At 36.6% G+C, this 22,853-nt stretch overlaps 2 protein-coding genes across 17 annotated transcripts in view; one reads left to right on the top strand and one right to left on the bottom strand.

Annotated features, from left to right (window-relative positions):
- The window catches only part of LNX1 (ligand of numb-protein X 1), a 123,760-nt gene extending 120,000 nt beyond the window's left edge, over nt 1-3,760 (top strand). For all 13 annotated transcript variants that reach the window (XM_038135728.1, XM_038135729.1, XM_038135727.1 and 10 more), the window contains 2 exons: nt 1,870-2,028; nt 3,045-3,760. In XM_038135728.1, the coding sequence (XP_037991656.1) occupies nt 1,870-2,028; nt 3,045-3,180 (295 nt within the window). In that variant the 3' untranslated portion in view covers nt 3,181-3,760. The remainder of the gene's footprint in view (nt 1-1,869; nt 2,029-3,044) is intronic.
- An 876-nt stretch (nt 3,761-4,636) lies between these two features.
- Nucleotides 4,637-22,853, bottom strand: part of FIP1L1 (factor interacting with PAPOLA and CPSF1) — a 37,493-nt gene continuing 19,276 nt past the window's right edge. For all 4 annotated transcript variants that reach the window (XM_038135737.1, XM_038135736.1, XM_038135739.1 and 1 more), the window contains 7 exons: nt 22,542-22,695; nt 17,241-17,267; nt 16,623-16,677; nt 15,526-15,581; nt 10,058-10,283; nt 5,694-5,831; nt 4,637-4,963 (listed from right to left, as the gene is read on the bottom strand). In XM_038135737.1, the coding sequence (XP_037991665.1) occupies nt 4,816-4,963; nt 5,694-5,831; nt 10,058-10,283; nt 15,526-15,581; nt 16,623-16,677; nt 17,241-17,267; nt 22,542-22,695 (804 nt within the window). In that variant the 3' untranslated portion in view covers nt 4,637-4,815. The remainder of the gene's footprint in view (nt 4,964-5,693; nt 5,832-10,057; nt 10,284-15,525; nt 15,582-16,622; nt 16,678-17,240; nt 17,268-22,541; nt 22,696-22,853) is intronic.

Here is a 22,853-nt window from a genome sequence, read left to right as displayed (position 1 = left end):
CCATTTGTGTACTGTAATGGGGAGGGAAAGGGAGTTATCCTTTTCATAGCTGTTATTGCTGAAATCCTCCTGCAACTGGGCTGGTTTTCATTCCTATAGCATAAAGCTACTTGTGCTTTATGAAAATCAGCAGGGAATTGTACATTTAACTACTTGAAAACAGGCACTTTAAAATTCCTCATGCATCAGTAACTGATGCTTAGCTGTAGTACTACTCAGGATAGGACCCTGTGGCTAGACACTGTACATCCCCAAATCGTGTATCTGACACAGGTTTGCACATAAATTATTCCTTATCCTCATCTTCTGGAGTGTTCAGCGATAAAGGCTGAAGACTGTGAGCTGCTCTCTTCCAAGGAGATGGTTCGCCTTAGACCGCTTGCAGTTTAGTAGTGTAGCACTGGGCAGCCGAGACCTCTGCCCCAAAATCAACTCTGAATTATAGCACTAATGGCTGAATCCTGGCACTGCTTGGTCGTGACCTTGATAAGTACCATTAAACATAGCGGATTTAAGTGATTTTGCACGTTGAAGAAATCCACAGACGGTAAAGTAATAATGCCTGGCTGCTCAGGAAGAGGCAAGTGTCACCTGTTTTTTACATTAGCAACCAGTGAATTCTTTTACAAATATTGCATACCTACCATCCTGGCAGCAGGTGAATATTTGTAGGCCCTGGGGGACTAATCTAGTATTATGCTGTGAAAGACAGCAAATGCACTATTTAAAACACAATTTTTAAAACACTAGGCATATCAGTCCTTAAGACAAAGGCTATTTATCCTCCTATAGAAATGTCAGGTGCTTCTTAGAAACCTAAAAATTCTCTGAATAGAGCTTTGTAGCAGTTGCCTGCTGTAGGTTGGCCTATATTTTAAGATTTGGAGCAGCAAATATATTTTTAGTCACTCAGAAATTTCAATCATTCCTGGGGATACCACTAATGATAAGATGGTAAAGTACTATGGACAGAAATTTTATCACTCACTCTCTAACAAATGGAATTAATTTGGTTTAAAAAAAAAGGGAAACAAATTGATGTACTCAGAGCATTAGGAAACATTTAAGAGTCTAATAACACTATTCTTAGTTTTCTCCTATTCCTAGTTTTGGAATCTAAGCTTTGATGAGTATAACATACAGTATCATAAAATACATTCAAAAGAAAAATGGAGGGAGAAGCAGGTTTCTGTTCTTACTACAAAATTTTGTGTTAATCATTACAGTAAGGACAAGCTATCTTCTTGTGACCAGACTCAGTACTCCAAAGCACTGACTCACATGGATAAGTTTCTCTCATCTTCCATGCTGTGACTTATCAGGTTACTCACCAAGAAAAGCTCAGGATCCCTAACTCCACCAATACCTGTCTTTGTGTAATCTGTCATTTTTGTAGTTCATTCCATTGGCCTTAAAATTCTTTCACTTTGACATGCACCACAGCAGTAAGTGCCTGAGCACTTTGACATAATTAATCACACACAGGCTCATATCTGGAAGATAAACAAGTCATTGGGGTGTACAAGGTAGAAGAAATACAGCTTTTTGAATTGCTGATTTACAAACATTAAATCCAGGCTTAAGTGCTTTTCTCCATCATATCGACCAGAGCATTTGCATAGATTCCTACCCTATTAAAAAAACTAATTTAATATTTAAGCCCAAGACTAATTTTACATTTGGGATAACTGGTTGTAACAGGAAAGCAGTACGACAGGAACGGAAGTGTAGGTGCTTAACACAGTGGAAATATGGCACTTTAACTCTTAAAAACAGTGTATGGGTCCATGAAAAGGCAGATTCATTATTAGTGGTTCATCAGAATCTGAAGTTAACTAAAAGACATTTAATTAAACTGGTTTATTTCAGATATTTGTACAGCTGCAAAGAAATTGTATTACGAAGAAATACATCTGGAAGTCTTGGCTTCAGCATCGTAGGAGGTTATGAAGAACATACTGGGAACAAACCATTCTTTATCAAATCCATTGTTGGGGGAACACCGGCATATAATGATGGCAGAATTAGGTAATGATTACTATCTACAAAAAGTAGCATTTAAGTAAGTTCTTCTTCTGGTTAACTTGTGGGAGTTTTTGAAAAACATGTTTTCATTAAGGCAGTTGCAGGGACAGGGGAAAGCCTCACTGATACAAAAGTAACTCTGGGAAATATGGAAACAGGACTCAAGTATCCTGAAGTTTAACAATCTGCTTTCACAGCAGAATATTTTCAGATGTCTAGCAGTCTACTAGTATGTAAGCTAAAAGAAGAGTCAATTTGATCTCTAGGGTGGTACAAAGCATGCCAGCACAGACATTTCCCACATCTCCAGTTCCAAACATCCCAACCAAACACCTTCCCTGCAAACACCAGTACACTTGAAGAGAGTAAATGCACAATCATGGCACAAACTTACATCAATTAACAAGGCTTAAAAGGTACAGTTGTTCAGAACACAGATCATTCTAGTATCTAAAGAGGGCCTACAAGAAAGCTGGAAAGGGACTTTTTACACGGATATGCAGTGCTAGGACAAGGGACAATGGCTTTAAACTGAAATACAGTAGTTTTAGACCAGATATTAAAAATAAATTATTTAACGTGAGGGTGTTGAGGCACTGGAACAGGTTATTGAGGATCCTCCTTATTCAACAACAGGCTGGCTGGGGCTTTGAGCAACCTGGTCTAGTAGAAGGTGGCCTTGCCCAGAGCAAGGATGGGAACTGGATTATCTTTGAAGTCCCTTCAACTGAAGCCCTTCTATGATTCTGTGATGATGATTCATCAGAATGAACGGCAGAAGAACTATATAACGTTTTCTTTCAAATATGTCTAATTAATTATAAATTTGTAAGAAACCCAAACAAGTGCAATATTTTCACCTGTTTATTCCCTTATTCATGAACAGTAGTTAGCCAGAGAAGGAACCATAATAGTCATTTCTACCCCTTCCCCCAGCTTAAGGATGTGCTTTGGAATTCGAAAACATTGAAGATAAGAAGTCACCTTGTTTAATTGTTGTTTTGCATTTATTTTTTCAGATGCGGTGACATCCTCCTTGCTGTCAATGGCAGGAACACATCAGGAATGATGCACGCCTGCTTGGCAAGAATGCTCAAAGAACTAAAAGGAAAAATTACTCTCACAATTGTGTCCTGGCCTGGCACATTTTTATAAAACAAGTCTTCATGGAGAGTATGACAAGTATCTTAACATGGGGAAAATATTTTTAAAAAAGGAACACCAGTCTTTGCTTTTTTGGGGAGTAAAGTATGTATTTATAAAGAAAAGGTTTGTGAAATTTCAACCTGCATGTCAAGAAAAGTCAAGTTTAGGCAAAGCAGTGACACATGTCAGAAAATCACTTCAGAGTGATCCAAGCTACAGACTTAAGTCCTTCCTTCCCTGTGTTCTTAAGGGTTTTTTGTTGGTTTTTTATACATACCTATATATCTATTTAATGCATTATAATAATAATAATTATAATGAAATTTAAGGAGCAACAGCTTCTGCTCACCCACTTTATTTTGATTTACAAAAAGAAAACCTTGAATAACTTACGGAAATATTTCTTGCAATTTTTCTAATTGCAATAATCAGGTGAAGGTTTTTATCCAACACATTAATAGCACTTTGATTATGTGTACCTTTTCATGGTCGGCATGAAGCTGGTATTTTCAAGACTTTCAAGTACTGTTTGTTAGTCTGTAAAACTGTGAATGAAATTTCTAAAATAATTAAAAATAATTGTAACTGTGAACTTGTACAGACATTATTTTCATCCAAAACCAAATTACCTCCTTTCCCTGGTTTGTTCTGACTAAAAATATTAAATCTGGGATTTTTATATAGAATATTACTTTTAAGGAAATACACTGCACCCTGCTAATGCCATCAAGTAAGTTTTTTGAATAGCAGTAGAATTTTTGTGGGACTGCCTTATCAATCACACTTGGTACTGTTCTGCATGAAGTAAATCTGAAAGTGATGATGGTCTTATACATTTTTTAAAACAGTCCTTTGTCTTTCTCTGCAAATTACTCATGTTCCACAGTCTTGTTTCTATCTCACAAGCTTGCAGTGGGAAGAGGATATGTTTGTTAATCTTTATCATGTTAAGGGCAGCTGTTCCCCTAGAACAAAGACTAAAATGAACTCTCTCTTAAGCCACTGAAAAGCAGCAGGGACGATTATCCAGCTTAATTCATCCTTATGCACCCACACAAACCAGACATAATTACCAAGTGTATCATCACCATGCTCAGTGTTCCATTCAACTAAGAACAATCGGCACCTTTCCCACTTTCCCTATGTTTTTTTTTTTGCTTCACGTTATTACAAGGCTTTTGAAGAGCCTGCAGTTCCTGTGTGTCCCTGTAGTAAAGGATGACCTTTCCAAATAAGTCTCCAAAAGCTATGCTAAACCCACACTGTTCCAGATGTTGGGTATATAATAAAATGAATGCACACTGTTTCTAAAGTCAGTAAAATAGTGACCTTCCCGTTGGCTTATGAAAAAAGGAGACAATTTAATACAAAGAATTTAAGCCCTACTTATATTGTAAGAGCATAAGCCTCTAGATGTAAGATGTTTTTTCACTGTTTCTTAAAAGACAAAGTCAGTCCAAGAATCTTAACATGAAAAATTCGTTCTTTTATTTTCAAAAAAAAAACCAAAGTAACCTTTGATTTCAAACTAACAGAACAAGATTAAGAGCAAATTATTATAATTCCCAGAAAAATAACAAGATTTATAGTAATCTATTTCTGGCACTAATATATATGCAAGTAGGCAAAAAAAATCACACAAGCCTATTCCACAGGGGCAGCTTCAGTGTTTTCCTGTTCAGGAGCAGGTTCACCACTGGCTTCTTTTCCTTCTTTGCTTCTTTTGGATTTCTTATGTTTGTGCCTTCTGTGGCTATCCCCTTCTTCACTATCGTGACGACGTCTGCTGTTACTAAATAGAGAGAAAGCATGCCTCAAACACTTGACACTTCAGGCTCTATTTCATTACAAAGTACCAAAAAAACAGCTTCTGCATCCATATTTGAAAACTGGCATCTGCTCCCAACTCAGAGTTTTTGGATGTCAGTGCAGAACTGAATTTTTCCTGGAATGGAACATACATCTATCCATCCTGTACTTTTTTTTGGGAAAAATAGAATTATTTTTCCCATTTGTAACCCATATTCTAATAGCAAGACTTTTAATAATGTCATGCACCTATTGGCATTCCTTAATAATTCGACATTCTTGTTGACACCATTTTCTGGACTTTTTTTTCTAACTTAAAATGGATCAGGTAGAACAATTTCTATCAAGTGACTATGAGGATTATTTTACTTACTGAGAATGACTGCTGAGTTGTTCTGTTCATGCTGCTGAATGTCAGCTTCACTCCATCCCTTTCTGACTCACCATTTTTACCCTTGTTTCCCCAGTGTCCTAATTTCTGTTCACATACTGACTGTCACTCAATACGAGGTTACCCAGGGTCAGTATTGCTTCTTGTCTGTCCACGTTTTATACGGCAGACTTGTTCCAAGTAGCACATTCAAGTGTTTACAGTCTTTCCATAAAACTCCTGTTTGTTTGGGGTTCTTTTAAAAGTTTATTTCTTTTTTTTCCTTTTTTTTTTTTAAACTGGGCAAGTCTTTCATATCCTATTAAAAAAAGAGAAATCAAACCTTCGAGATGACTTGTGTCGAGTCTCTTCTTTCTCTCTGTGTCTCCTGTCTCTGTGTCTGTCTTCTTTCTCTCTGCTTGTCCTATGGCGGTCGTAGCCCCTCTCTGCATAGTCTCTGTATCTGTAGCGTTCTTCATCACTGATTCAGAAAGAACAGATTTTCAGGACAGTAAGACCAAGGAGTTTAACAATAACAAGCTAAATGTCAGGGAAATCTTAATATTGCTTCTGGGTGTTTACATGAGTTCCAGTGCTTAAAGGACAATAAAGTTCTTCATGTTATACACTAGACTTGTGCAGTTAATGCAGTTTTGAAAGGAAATTGTTCATTAAAAATTAAAGAAAAAAGACTACAACAGTGCCCCATTAAGTTTATATAGAAATTATCAAGCTGTTAGCTTCAACCTGTATCTAACTGTGAAGGAAACACAATCCTACATAAACTTCAGTAATGTTTTCGGATCAGTATTTGAAACGTTCAACACTTATCAGCACACTTTTGGGCTATTATACAATTTGGGTAAACTAAAATTAGATTTTGGTACAGTTATCTATTTCCTTAGTGTTTCCTTTTCTTGAAACGAGTGTAAGTACAAAGAGTAAAATGTACTAAATGTTTTGGGCTGCTTTTGAAATTAATTTTTCTCCAGTGCTAATGCTGTCTCTACTTCTACTTCTCTCTTGGATTGCCATGAAACACTGCCCTGCCACAATGTTGGTAAAAACCCCTAAATATCACAGATTAGACAAGAATTCAAAGACTTTACTTAAAAACATATTTTCAAATTTGACTTGATGAAAAGGGCAGTACTAAGAGTATACTGAAATCTAAAAAAAACCCCCAAAAACCCTTACGTCCATTGTTAGCCAACACAACTCAAATGGTACATTAGCATAGCTTAAAAAGGCACAATCATTTCATCACTTCTCTACTGAGAAAATCCTACCCAGCATAATTTAAGAGTGCAACTTCAGTACAAATGAATTTAGTGTAATTATTTATACATCTCATGAAGTCTTCTCTAACCATAGTTTGGGAGATCTCCACCAAGTCCTAAAGAAAGGCACAATGTAATCAGTCTTTCTAAAGCAGTAAACTCAGTAACAATTTAGATACTGTTGACCTAACCACAGGCAAGTGTTTCTGTCTCTGCCAACATATACCATGAAAAAAAGTATCTTCCTGAGGTCCCTGCAACAGCAGAAAGGATCAGACAGATCACACAAGGGAGAACAGCTCAAGCCTACAGAGATTTCTCACGTCCTGGAGCAGTAAGAACTGAGATCAAGCCCATTTTATCTGCCACAACTTGGATCCTCTGGCCATTTCCCAAGTGAGGATATTACATTAATGATTATTACAGCTATGCATGAAAACTCAGTGAGAAGGGGGAACACCTGAAGCAACAGCACTAGTCTTTTCATGAAACCCTGTATGATTACATCATTAAGCAAATGTCAGAAATTAGTAATTTAAGACACTGTAGAGAAACATTAACCACCCAATAGAAAATTCTGCTTTTTAAAGGGACACGAAAAATATTCACACATCAAAACCAGGAAAACTACAGCTACAACTACTGAACTCAAAATTATGATTTGCCACTGAGTAACACAACTTCATTGATTTTATAATGCATCTATAACCTCAGATCTGAGAGTAAGCTGATCAAATCCTGAAAAGCACATTTGTGATCAAATGGCACAAAAACTGAGGTTGGAAGGCATGAGTGGAGGTCATCAGGACCAAACCCCAGCTAAAGCAGGGCCACCTGGACCAGCTGACCAGTACCGTGTCTGGACAGCTTCAGGATATCTCCATGGGCAGAGACTCCCCAGCCTCTCTGTGCAACTGTAGCTTCCTCCCATATCTGACATTGCTTCACAAAACTAATATTTTGATGATCAGTATCTAATTAAAAATTTAAAATTTGAATGCCTATCACTAACTTCTGATAAGCTTGCCATGAGAAACAGGATGGCTACTTGCAGAATTTCAAAGATGAGATCCAAAGCCCTTAATGGTAACTCACACTCTTCATTTGTTCTGTTACCCAGTTATTTTAAAACACTCTAGAAAAGGTTAAAAATATTACTGATACTCCCTTTTAAACCTTATTTTGGCAAACTACTAAAGAACCATGACAGCTTGTAAGTGTTTCTGATGAAAAAAACCAATTTCTCTAAGTAAAGCAAAAAGTCAGTTTGCCAAGACCAGTGTATTGGGAGCTTTCAGGAACACTAACGCTGCTCAATGCTTTCGACCTTTATTGCACACTGATTGTGGAGTCTCGTTCAGGTTGTTGACCACCAGGACACCAAATCCTGTAAAGCTGCAATCTAGCCAGGCAGACCCTCATCTGCTCTTCTGCATGAGATTATTAAGTTCCAGGACCTTAGAAATACAGTTGCTGGGGTTTGTTTTTCTGGTTTGTTTTTTTTTTTTTCAAATTGCTGAGAAAGAACCACAATACACTAACATATCAATCAAATTCCAATGTCCACATTTTTAGTGGTAACTAATTGACTTGAAACAACCAAAATAAAAACAAAACAAAACAAAAACCCAAACAAACAAAATAAAGTCCCAAGCTTTGCAGAAGGGAAACAGTCCAAAAATAATGGCATCTTCTCAAGGGGGCAGAGTGAGATGCATTGTAAAAATGCACACTTTTCTCTGAGGATAGCAGGGTAAAAGCAGAACAGGAATACAAAGACAGCCAAAAGTTCATTTTTAAACCACATTTTGATTATAATAGAATAAAAAAATCCTATTTTCCTATAATTTTAAGAAATGTTGTAACAAAACCACACGCTATTCATCTGGAAAACAACTGCTAAAAGCATTGAAAGCCATAGTTTCTGAGCAGTAAAATGCTAAACCTGATGCTTACTACAAACCCCACCAAAGTACCTCTTGATCAAAGTTTAAACAAAGGGAATATAAAGAAAAGCTAAAAATCTGTGCAGTCTTTAAAATAGTTCACGTTCTCTTCCTCACAGTTCCATTCATTTTATTTTCTAAGAGCACAGAATTGAAAATAAACCTTCTTAAGAAACATTATATCTGCAGGTTCTTTCTTCAGCCTCTCACACCTCTTCTGTGATTCCCAAACCAACTTATCCCAGTTAAGGGCCTCCCATTTTCTTATACAGCCATGTGGCAACAGCTTTGCTACAGATGGTAGATAATTTAGTCACATAAAAAAGTCGAGGCCTGCTCTTCCCCCTCCTTTACAGATAACTCTGGCAGCAGCACAGAGATTTCTTGAGGCCTGGAAGCTATTAAGGTTCATTTCAAGCACCCTTGAATGACCAGGGCTCTTTCTGGCCTTCAATCAAGCTGTCTGAGAAACAGATGTTTAGATAGGTCTTCAGCCCTCAGAAACTGACCCTGGAATGAAGCATATGCCCACAGGAGAGGACATCACCACACCAGCATACATGGAAAATCTCCCAGTCTGCACCCAGTTTGGGTCTTCAGCTAACAATCATCATGCAAAAATGTCATCTCTCAACTGCAGTAATGTTGACTCTCAGTGCTCTCCCTTTAGCTTAAAACCATTAGTAAAAACAATCTGCCTAATAGCTAACATATATATTCTGCAAAAATTTAAACTTAACAACAAACACTGGGAAAAGTGTCAGATATTTACCCCAAAAAGCTTAGCAGATAACAAGCAGAGGAAATTTAGAAAAATCTGGCTAACCAAACAGACCTCTGTTCTACGGAGACATAGTGAGCTAACATTAAACGCTTCGTACTTGAGCACATGAACCACATAACAGTTGCATCATTTTTTAAAAAGCAATTAGAAAGCTGAACAAATTTATCTGACACAATTTTCATCATCTAAATCAAAATTAAAGAAAAGTTCTTGACCTTGAAATAATAGTTTTAAGTAAGAGGGGAGAGATTATTATCCAGCCATTTTTAACAACCATATTAATATTTTAGCAGGTATTTAATACTATTAATTAAGGTCAAACGTTGCAACACATTGCTCTTGGTACCAAACTGGCAACTAAAATTCATTTAGTACTTCTATAGATTTTTCTGTAGATTTTTTCTACAGATGTCAAAAAGAGATGACTATTTCAGATATTCTCAAGACTTAAATGACCTTTAACCTGTAAAGCACTATGACCAATTTGGATGTATACTGTCCTTTTTTTCTACTTCTGTTTTACATGTGGAAATTCAGAATTATAGTTTCCAAGAGAAAAGGGTGAAGGTGAGGAAGGCACATCACCCAGCTCTTTGGGGCATGCAGCAGAACACTACATTTGTTTGCTGAAGTACCCTGTTTAACAGAGACAAGGGTTTTGAGCAGAGTTACAGCATGTTTAGGACATTGCACTGACCTGTTGAACGCACTTGAAGATGGACTGTGATCTCGGTCCCTTTCCCTGTCTCTGGCACGGTCTCGATCTCGGTCTCGGTCCCGGTCCCGGTCGCGATCCCGATCTCGGGATCTCTCTCTGTCACGTTCCCTATCCTTCTCTCTCCGTGCATAGTAATCCCACTGTTTGCTGGTGTCCAGAAGACTAGACCATGAGGGTGCAGAACCTGCAGGGTGTGGAAAGGTGACTAAAGAAAGAGATGTAGTTATTAGACAGAGCATAATCAAATACCATATGGAAACTAATGCATAAAAACAATTTGTCAGTTTCCTCCTATTACATTTTTTAATCTTCCCCTTTTACTTAATGCTAAGCAAACACTGCATTTTTTCCATGATTATTACAAAAGCTTCTGGCACTCATTTAAATACTTCTTATGAGGATGTACAGAACCAGAGTACATACTCCGAAGACTGTCTAAACACTTTTGGGGGAAAAAAACTGTGCAAATATTTGCTCAAAGAATCTGATTCGATGTGGTCAAATGGCTTTATTTTTGGGGAACAACAAAACAAAAACAATCAGAAAACAAAACTGCATTTGAAACCCAGGTGCTATAAAAATATAGTTCAGAAAAAGGACACTTCCTAACTTGTAGTTAAATGCTATTATTTTTATCTCTTGTACTTTAAAATCATTGTATTTAAAATACAATGTTAGCTATGAAGCTCTCATTCACTAATTTATATTTTATACTATGCTTTGTCATACTTTTCTGATTATGGATGTGAAAGGAGCTTAAGAAATAAATTCACTCTGGTGAGAAGAACTAATGCTCCCACTTGTGCTCTGTAAGATAACATTTATGAATAGTCAGCACAAGCACTAATACCACTAAAATGTAATAGTTTAAGAAAATCAAGCATAGTCTTAATCTAGAAGTGACATGTTAGGATGTTAAGAAGGAAGTCTTAACACTGTCTCCCAACCTTTTTTAGATAGCTAGCAATGAGGAGAAGGAATGCTTCTCCACTGCTTTTTGCCAACTTCAGTATAATATAGAACTGCTGTTTTTAATGCCCCAATTGTTCTGTCCTGCCCTCCCTCGCCAGAAGTCCCGTGAACACATCCTGTAAAGGAAAAACAAGCGCTGAGTATTTAGCTGGAAACAGCACTCTCTAGCGGACTTACAGTACTGAGGACTTCTCCCTTTCTGTTTATCTGCCTTGCTAGCTTTCCTAACTTTCAATAAATCGTTTGTTTTGAGCTCCACTTCATCATCTATAATACGAGAACAATATTTACTTGACTTCATGGTGTCACAAAGAGATTAACAGTACAATTAACATAAATATCTACTGAACAATGTAAAGCGTGTTACTGGTGCTGTATTTCATACTGTTGAGTTATAAAACCAGTGGCTTCTGCTGACAGCTATGTTCAGACTGCCTTGCCTGTAATGTCTGGGTATGCCCGCCCCAGAAAGCTTTGGCAGAAGCTTAAGAGAGCAGTTTGCCAAGCATCCAGAGGAGCAATACAAAAGACCTTTAGGGCAGGCAGTGGAGCATGAGAAAACACTTAATTGTTAAAATACATTAGCAATGAAAACTATTATAATTCCTTAAAAAAGCATTTATACAAGGTTTTGCCTCTAATAAAATGCTTGATACTGTTTAACTTCAGGTCTACAAGCAAAATAAAGGGTTAACAGACAAAAATGTTCTAATACAATATTATGCTGCTCATTATGCTGCCAGGACCTGAAATTTGTCGAAGGAAAGCAGCCAGAAATAGCAAAAAAAAACCAGCTGGACTTAAAAGACTGCTAATTTCCTTGACTTTGCCACTATGTCAACAACACACGTATGGTACATGAGACACTGGCTGTCAGTGTATTCTGATCTAAAGTTTAAACTTAAACTTAACTTTAAATGTATACTACAAACCAATTATTAATGGTAGTACAAACATTTCCAATAAATTTTGGGATACTCCATCACATCTTGAGTAACTCTCATCAGACAGAAGTATTTCTCCCCAGTGACATGAGATAAAACAGTAATTTGACGTACCGCACATTTTTATACCTAGATTTTCACCAGGAATTATTCACGACACACAAGAAGCTTACTTTCTAGTATGAACTGGTGTTCTGCTTTTACTACATTGAATGAAATAATTTGTCACTTCTGTTATTTCTACATGGATTATTCCAATAATTTCTACAAGAAGGAAGACACTTCAAAAATTTAACTCTTGATTTGATTTTTAAAACAGGAAGAGAGCTTTGAATAATTACTAGTTTTGAAAACATGAGCCCAGTTTTGGAGATACTTTAAAAACTTAAAGCTTCACAGCATAAAGCAAACTATTTAATGCTTCTTGCTTGTGCCTCAAAAAATACTGATTGTTAAACTCTTTCTGTAATGTTAAATGTCTTGCAAGTTCCTAAGATTTAAAGAACATTTAGAGCACAGACCAGAGAACTACTTCAGGAAAAAGCAAACAAGCATACGATAGAAGGCGCTTCAGTGGCTGATCAAATGCAGCTCAAGCAAAGCCAAAGATATAATGGCAGAGGTAGCACTGAATTGTGAAAGGATTTAAGCGCAAGTGGACTAAACCACATTGACGTGGTGGAAGAGCACAAAACGAAAACAGACGTTCTTGAAGTTATAAATTAAGATATTACTTCACTATGTAACCTTCCAAAAGGGTCAGCAATGGGAACTGACAACAAGAGAAGATACATCAAAGCATGAGCTGAGGAATTTGAATAGGCAGAAGGGCTAGTACCTTAATCAAGACTGGTACTTTTTGCAATGTGTTCCATTTGCACATCTTCCCCTGCAATTTTGACAAAGCTAGGAAGTGCACAGACTGTCAAAGAAGACAACAGGTTGGAGATTCAGTGCTATCATCCAAAGCAACCATTAAATAAATATAGTTAGTGACTGTAAATTGCAGTGATATCTGCACCCTGCTGCGCTGTGGAGCTCTCAACGTCCCCAAGTTCTGATTCACAGAGAGCACTGCTAAACACTGACCAGTGATCACACTGTACTACAGGGACTGTGACAGTATGATGCTGACTAGGAAAATATTTTTCACTAAGAGATGAGCAACAGTGATAAAATGCCACTGAGTCTCTAGAGATTCAAAAACCCCTATGGCACAGACAGCTTTGAGACAGACAATTGCTTTGTGCAGCAAATATGAAAGATTTTGCTGCAAAAGGGGTACAAGATACACTGGAAGCACACTGGGAAGATAGGATTGGACTGTGCTCCTTGGTCTCCATAATCATATAAAGGCAAAAAATACTTTAATCCTGCTGAAGAAGTTAAAATTCAATGTTGGCATGATCAAGGTGACAGTCATCCTTTAAGACTGGTGCTGCAACAACACAAGCATGCCATCATCTCTAAAGGTCAAGATAAAACTTGGAAATATTCTTATGTCCCTGACAATATTTGACAGAATAGAAAATTCTAACAAAAGAGACACCAAAGTGAAAAACATTCTGCACTGGAGACTATGTCATAGATGCCACATACATGTGTCAGTATGTGTTAGTAAGACTGCTTTCCTTATGATACTATGCATGGCTATAGTTGTACATCTCAGGTTTTACCTTTTTGTTAAAACACAATAAAAATACTGCCAAAAAAGAAGTCTGTGTAAAACTGATGTTTATGAATTCTTTTTCAATAATTCTTGAAAACATAACAAGCTTCCGATGCATGAAAGCAAACATTTGATAACTGATGAGGATCCTTACAATATCAACAAAGTACTGTTTGTTACTCCACAAACTGCTACAACTTCAGGAAATTGCAAGCCATTACAAAATGTCACTTTGTATATCCATGCTTAAAACTTCAGTACATTTGGAAAGAGATTTGCTGAATATCTGATCTGTGCTGAACATCACACATCTCAGAAAGGGACAAAACTTTCCCTAAAATTTCTCCTCTTGCCAGCTAGGGTTCAAAGGAACAAGGAGCAAGGCAACAGAATTTAGCTGAAAGAAAAGGCACCAGGCATGGGGCAAGACGGCAGATGTACTGAAGGCAGAGGTAGTGACTGTCAACATGCAAGGTCTTGCATCTGGGTGAGGGCAGTACAATATTGGTACAAACTGGCGATGAAGTGATTCAAAGCAACCCCGGCTTGGGGATATTGATGGGCAAAAATTAAACATGAGCCAGCAGCATGAGTTCGCAGCCCAGGAAGCCACTTGTATCCTGGCTGCATCAAAAGGAAGAGTCAGCAGCTTGAGGGAGGAGATTCTTTGTGTGCCCTTGTGAGACCCCACCTGGAGTACTGCATCCAGCTCTTGGGACCCCAGTACAACAAGGTACATTAGAGCAGGTCCAGAGGAGGGCCACGAAAAATTATCAGAGAGCTGGAACATCTCTCCTGTGTTGTTCAGGTTGCTCTTCCTGAAGGAGAGAAGGCTCTAGGCACAACTTATTGTGGCTTTTCAACACTGCAAAGGGATTTACAAGAAAGAAAGATGGAGAGAGACCTTTTGCCAGGGCCTGTAGTGACAGGACAAGGGGCTAAGGTTTTACTCTGAGAAATGGTAGGTTTAGTTTGGACGTAAGAGAGAAATTCTTTAAGATGATGGTGGTGGGGCACAGGTCGCCCAGAGAAGTTGTGGATGCCCAACCATTAGAAGTGTTCAAAAGACCAGTTGGACAGGACTTTGAGCTAACTCATTTAGTGAAAGGTATTCTTGTCCATGGCAGGGAGGCTTGAAATAGATAATCTTTGACGATTCCTTCTAATCCAAATAATCTTATAATTCTATCTACTTTATCTTCTTATTTTCTCCTTTGGGTCAAGAAGCTAGGTAACAGTTCTAAACTCAGCATACATTCTGTGAATGCCCATTTGGTGGCACATGATGAAGCTTTTATTTTAGTTCACTCTTAATTCACTTTTACTGAAAAAAACACAAAGCCAAGTTTTCCAGCACCAGATTTTTTTTTTCCATAACAGTAATTAAAAAAAAAGACAAAAAAAAGACAGACTTTGCAATAGTATAGCTGAAGGTTAGAGTGTCTTAGACAAATGGTTTTTCAAAGGAGAGGTACATCATCAGGATTTCTGAATGACTGCTCTTAGTAATTAAAATTCTGATGATATGTCAACAGTACATGTTCTCCTGCTTTTAAACCCCTCAAAAATTCTCCCTGACTTGCAGCCCATATTATGGTATATAATGCTTCAAAATCACAGCTCTGCAAAAGCAGCAGGAAAAAATATCCAGCATACAAATTAATAAGCAAAACAACAGTCATTACCAATAGCAGTTAAATTTGCAACAGTATGTATCTATTTACAATGGTCAGCAATGATATTTCATAATGAAATACTGACAGGATCTGTTTAGTCTTCTAGCTAAAATCCTTGTAAGTGTATCAAACAATTTGGTATCACACAGGTCAAAATTTCCAAAGCCAGCAAGCTTGCTTACTTACCACTGCCATATGAAAATGCACGAACAGGACGACCATCATAGCCAGAAGAATGTCCACTGTGGAACATACATGCAAAACCAGTTTCAGCATGTTAGAGATACAGGTTAAAACTCAGCTGTAGCAACAACGCTATATCCTTCAATAAATAGATACATATATTTAATATATATATTATGTACAATACGTACAATCAGAAGCAGCAGTCATTCACAGCAGCTGTCAGTACAAAGTAATAAATTTACTTAAATGCATATATGATGTATTAAGTTAGGATCTTTTCTCAATTAAATCATACAAAGATTTTCCCAGAGATTTTCCATCATTGTCCTGTATCATGTATTTTAACAGAATTTTCTACATCAAAGGAACAGATGTGTGCATCTTCCTTCAGTGAGATCCAGAGGACTGACAAGAGGCTTGTACCATCTTAAGTGAGTTTTGTATATGACCTGGTTTTGGCCTCCAGCAAAATACAAATATTTTTCAAGGACTGCTCTGGCCAACCATTTTCCTCCTTTTATATATTTATATCTATATATACAAACATATGTATGCGTATAAATATAAATGCATATAAAAATGGTATTGAAAAACTCCTAGCCTAACAGGTTAGGCCTGTTACAACTGAACACTTAGAACAGAATATAAATACAAATTTGGATTCTGTGGAACTCTGGCACTTCTTACAGTTTATGAGGGCCTGAATCTGTGCTCAAATTTTTGTGTATATCTATAAAAAAGGATATGATAGCTGAAAAGTATACAGATCACATAAATAAGCCTTCAGACTACTAAAGAATACTTTATTAATCATTCCCTTAGGTCTTGCCATTGATTTACTATCAAAACTGTAACTAATTGGGTATTTTGATACTGTGTCATAACTAAACTAGTAAGTGGCCAAGTAACCCACTCAAAGAATATGTTGAGAAGTGAGACTCGTAACATTTCTGTAAAATTACTGTAAAAATCTGAAGCTGTCTCCCCTTTCCCATATGTAAATCCATAAAACAATGGGCAATGCAAGAGTATTATTCATTTATTTCAGTTACAGAATACTGATAGATTGCTTAGTAAGATTTCAAATAGATAATCACCTGTCTATTGTGGGTATGAGGGAAGGTGGAGGACCGCCAGGTGGTGGTGGAAAACCTGTAACAATAAATAGGGTAAGGAGGGGAGAAAGTAAAAATCCATCACCCATAAACACATAAAAGAACTAGGTTAAGCATACCATGGCCAACAAATCCCAGAGAGAACAATGAAAAATTGTTTCCATGTAAATGGGTTTTATTTTGTAAGACTAAGAACTACTTTTCAGCTTGACAAAGGCAAAACATGAAACATATATTATCAGTGCTTCAAATTAAAACTTTATCATTCGTAAAAATACGGTGATATAAAAGCATGGGCAAATTCTAACAACACTTAATAAACAACAATCAAAACTATTTACTGCATAGCTGAGAAAAAATATTTTAAAGAAAAGAAGGAAATACACATCTAGAAAACTGGCTGATTAGGTCCACTAGCCAACAGCATTTTCATACAATTTCTCTTTTGCCCAGCATCAAAATAACTGAGCCTACATATGCACGTACAGTTTAGTACACATAACCCTTTATCTATAAAATTGAAAGAAGTTGGTAAGTTGCACATCAGTTAAGTTTTCATCTCTTAACCAAATGTGGAAAAAAATATCTAAGCAAATTTACCTGGTGGTGGCACTGTTATTGGTATACCTAAAAAGACAACAAATATCAGTTATAGTAACAGTTTCTTATCAGTAGATCTGAAACCAGACTGAGCTTTCACTACATACATGATCAAGAAGAATGGCAACATATTTTCTGTGTCCTCAGGCCAAGATGTCACATTAATACTGATTGTTAAAATTTTATACAAGTTTTGTGAAATCTAGCTTTTGATTTAAATTCCTATTCTTTAAGATCTTATTTATTTAGAGGCAAAAACAGTGAAGAGCGACTCTGGGTCTCATAATTCTAAAGTGCTTAGTTTACAGAAGGAAAGGAACATCCCATAGACTACATTTGCTTTATTTTACATTCCATGGAAGGAAATGCAATTGGCCTCTGACCTTCAATAGCTTGGCACAGGAAACAGTAGGTCCACATGAACAAAGAATTCAGGCAGCAGTAAGCAATACAGATGTCGGAATACTGAGTCAGTGCTATGACACTGCAGTTCATCATTCATTTGCTACGTGGAGGGAAGAAGATTGGTTTTTTTCTCTATTTTCTTGTAACTATCTGAGAAAGGAGCAGCCTTTAACAGAAACATGTACAAGAATTACTCTAACCTGATTTTCAGATCTAGCTAAGCTGTTATGAATCTAACTAAAAGCTGAGAAAATTGTTCCCGACTAAATTAGCTGACCTAACAAAATATACTGCGTCAACATATACACCTATCTTACTGATTATGAAAGAAATGATTACAGGGTAAAAATAATTTGTACAATTCAAAGGTTCTTACCTTCCCATGCTTTGCAAAGAACTAGCTTTACCTGAACTAAACACATTACACTGCTACATAATAAACTGGGCTAAAACAATACTGTCAGAAAATAGACTACTTCACCAGGTATAAAGCACTTTCAGTTATCAACAATTCTGCTTCCACTAAAAAGTGTGTATGTTCAATCTGACAGCCCATGGCAAAACTGTGGGGAGGGAGAGAACAGAAAACTGGCAAGTGCTTTCATCAGTGTTGACATAACTGCATAAACATTCACACAGAACAGTACTGTCTACCGCATGACCAAATTTACATATATCTCATTAGTTGAACATGAAAATTAAAAGATTATTGTATGGCAGCAACATTTTACTAAATCTATGTATTTATAATGTCTAAAATGCCAACTGCTCCCAGACTGCCTTGATAGAAGACAGAATGAAAGAATATGCAAGCAGAGGAACAAAGATCAATATCAAAATTCACGAATTGTTGGCAATTTCTCTGACATTAATTCCTAACAGCATTAATCCTATAGGATTAAACACATGGTGAAATATAAGTGAGGTTTCTGTCCAATCTGGAAGATTTAAAATCTGATCTCTTGGCCAAAATGCAAATCAGTGATCTCCAACAGCCAAATTTCTGAACTGCATGAGCCATTTTCTCTCCACCAGCATGCAAGCTTTCCAATGTGCACTACAGTTGTTAAGAACACTGGGTACCACACCATAAAATTTTTGACAGTGTAACATTTAAAAGACCAAACAATCCTGATGAAAATTTCTGAAAGAAAATCAAGACTAAGAACTCAAACTGTTGCACAGCCAAAGTGTTTACTATTAATATTTTTTGGTTAATTGTTCTAATTAACAGATCCTTCAAGAGCCTAAAACATAGGAAAAAATATAATAAATAAATGTTAAGCATGTATATATTATATAATATATAATTGCTATGATATTGCAATACTAAGAACATAAGCTAGAAAAATACCAGAAATTCTCTCGAAGTGATTTATTAGCTCCACCTTATACCAAAAAATATTTCAATTCTGCAACAAAACCAGTATATTGTTAGCACTGCAAATAGCACTCAGCACTATCCAGAGAACTGCCTGGAAATCCATCAGCTAACTCCTCTTTACAAAACGGAAAAATTTTTTTATTAAACAATTAATGTATTCCTCATTTACAAGAATGTTATCTTGTGCAGAATTAAAAGTAAAAAATCACAAGACTAAAAGCCAAATGAAAAATTTCACTTAACAACCATTCAAATAAAATTAAGACAGACTGAATACAACTAATATCCAGAGACCAAATGTCTAAATACTCGTAATGAATTGGTTAATGTAGCGTATTACACAAAAAAACCCATAAGCATACTTTCCCACAAAAACCTTTAAGAACTTTTAAAGAGTCATGATTAATGCTTATATAATTTTAAAACAGAAGCTAATTTACTTGATGGTATCACTAAGGATGAAAAATTTGATGTGCCAAATTGACAAAAAAAAATCTAAAATATCTAAATAAATGTTTTTCCTCACCATCCTCACTAATACACAAATATGACACAAAACAAGACAAAAAAATCATAAACGTCAGTTAATGGAAGATAATTTCTTAACTCTTCACTCCTTTGCCTTCTAAGTGTATGAAAATATACTTGTAGTGTCACCAGCCACTTACTACTTCTGGGAAAAGACACTGAAATATTTTGTCATTTCTTGCAATGAAGAGACTACATTGTACCAGTGCAAGAATGCAGCTTAGTATCAACTTTGTCATGTCACTACAACATCATTGTGCTGCCCTAAAGATACACCCAGCATAAACCTAAATACTCAGACTTGTGTGTCAAAAGCAACCCAAATGTCATTAGTGCACCATTTACCCAGCATGCTCAAAACTGCCTTTGGAACATTGTATACCATCCTCCTAGCTCAGGGCTGGCAGGTATTTACGGAAAAATCAAGTATGTTTTACTAAAGGAAAGCAAAGTGCTCTGCTTGGGGAGTAAGGAATCAAACATGAGCAACACAGCCAGAGTTTAACAACATACTGTAAATTAGCTGAACTGTGTAGCAACCCACAGAAATGTAATATATCTCAACTTGGTTCTCTTGCCATAGGCTAAATTAGGTCAAATTCTCTGTATCAAAAGATAAGAAGTACACACTTAGGATGCTGAGCCTGAGCAGTCACACCAAACCCTGGTATACATTGCAAAGTTATGCAACAGAAGTTCAGTATTTCAGGGAAATTTAATTTTTCTTAAATCACAAATACATGTCACATTTTTAACTACAGACTTAAACCAAAGCACATAAACTTTTAAAGCCTTGGTAACAAGCATACATGTTTTGCTTTAGATGAAAATTACACCACCATAGCAATAAACCTAGCAAACAGAAACTGGCACATATTTTGCCACAGCCAGTCATTCCAAGGACTATTTGAGAATTTTCTACATTTGGTGCTCTGAATTGTTCCAGGACTTGCTCCTCAAAAAAGATTTGAATCACAAGAGTGAATGAATACAGAACAAGAGACCTAACTTCAAAGCAAGATCCTTTTTCAAAGGCGCTTTTGGAGGATGTTTTATATTTGGAATAGTTCAGTTTTCTGGCAAGTAGTCCCAGTTTAATATTGGGTAAGTGTAGTTTTTTTACTCCTCCTTCAGTGAACCAAGGAGGGATGGCAGAACCTATTTTTGGAACAGCTTTGATGATAAAGAGCTGGCAACAGCACAATTAAAACACAGGCCTGAGGAAACTAAATCCACAGCTCTTAATCATTATTTTTGAATCTACTAGAAGTACTGAAGGATGTTCCAGAAGACCTTCTGAATAAGCCTGTGTCATAAACCTGCCTGTAAACGATGAGACTAAAGTCAAACCTGCTGGCTTGATCTGCAACACATGTGGATTTCCTTCACCTTTAAAATCTCAACAGGTGAGGGATTTCATAAGAACAGTCCAGTACCTCCATGTGACACCCCTGCACCAAGTGCATCGGGGGTGTCTGTGGGGGTGGTTCTCATGTTTTTGATAACATACAACTTATTTTTCTGAATCCAATTAAAATTAAAATAATTACTTATTACTTTCTAAAAAGTTGCAATGTATTACATATATTGTTTTATAATAAAGTTTTAAATGAAGCTTAAAACCAGAGCAAGCATTTTTGTCACATCCACCCCCTTTCTGTCCTTCCCCCTCCCCAGTAAGGAAACATCACAAAATCACCAGAGCACTACCATAATCTCACTTCAGAGACTCTATTCTTTATATTTACTAAAAAAAAAAAAAAAAGTGCAGAGAGTTATTTCATGTTTAATTATCTTCTCCTCAGTTTTCTATGTGTTGTGATTTTTGTGTATGACTGTATGACCATCATGGAAGAAAGCCAGAGCTTGCCAGGCAGAATGGGTTAAGATTTAAAATTAGGAGGGGCAATTGAAGAAGCAACTTCTATGAGGATTTAGAGGATTTAAACCCTTTAAAAGCTCATACTAGTTGCACTCAAATAATGTGACTTCTTTGCTTCTACACAAGAATATTAACAGAGAAACTTTTAAAATATTTCCTCTGCAAGTAGAATAGCAAAGAAACTGCTCAGAGCATGATTTTCGAACAAGTCAAGCAAAAGAATTCAAGGAAATAATAAGAGAAAGTAAGGAGAAAATAAGGAAAGCGGCTCCACCTTAAATCAGTCTCTTCTCTAGACAAATGCTTCACTTTCCTACTCAAATACACCACAAAGATTTTCCATCTATTTTAAATTGTCACTGACAGTTCTTCTTAGTTTCTTGCCAAATCCTTTTGAACTCACTGTCTTAAAATGAGAAGTACAGGTCACTGTACCACTTGTGCAAATGCCCATGACATTTCTCCCAGTAAATTTCCATTTATGCCAAATTTCAAGAAATGTTTGGTAAATATCAGTAAATTTCAAAACAGATTAACAATGGGATGAGCTCTCAAAGAGCTTTGATTCCTCTAAGATTCACAGACACAGAACACTGGAAAAAACATCAGGGACTAATAAGATTTCTAACTGGAAGAAAAGATATGGAGCAAATGCAATACTTATCAGACTTTTGGGAATTCATACATGCTGTGAGAGAAAAGGGGAATTAGAACTTCTCTTGCTGCCTTGACCTTAGCCATCAGAGAATCCAACTTGTGACACAAATTCATGGTACGCCATACTTTTAGTTCTAAAGTTTGCAGAATAATGTGTTAACATGTAACCTCTCCACACATTAACAGATACTGAATTACAGAAAACAGCTTCTCACTTCAAACATTTTCAAGAACACAAGAACCAGCAGTTAGTCTTTAAGTAATTATTTACTACTTGGGATTCTGCTTACTGAGAAAGTAAAAATAAAGTTTCTGGGTTTGCCTTGCAGATACACTTAAGAAAAGAGCAGAACACGAAATTCTGAAATTCTGCACAGTGCACCTCAAGAATTTGATGTTAACAAATCCCTCATTATTCACATCCTATACAGCGCAGGATATTTACCTGGTGGGGGAATCAGAGGTGGAGCAGTACTGACAGTTGGAGGGGGTGGGAGGAAAGGAGGTGGTGGAAGGTGAGTAGGTGGAGCTCCTGGAGGGAAAAATGGAGGTGGCTTGGTAAAACTGTCTACTTCAGGATTAGAGCGTTCTGAAAGAACCTGTAAAATATCAAACTCTAGTTACAATTGCTATGTGAAAAGAGTACAAGACAGGTTTCCTCTCCTTCAGTTACTAAAATAGGAAAGTATCTCTTCACCTCTAAAGACCCATATTCGTCAAGTACCTTTAAAGGTCTAAGAGCACCTTAAATTTGTAT

This window comes from Motacilla alba, chromosome 4 (assembly GCF_015832195.1).
Source record: "Motacilla alba alba isolate MOTALB_02 chromosome 4, Motacilla_alba_V1.0_pri, whole genome shotgun sequence".
NCBI lineage: Eukaryota > Metazoa > Chordata > Aves > Passeriformes > Motacillidae > Motacilla > Motacilla alba.
The sequence above is the reverse complement of the archived record's forward strand: the minus strand, read 5'-3'. Positions and strand labels throughout refer to the sequence as shown.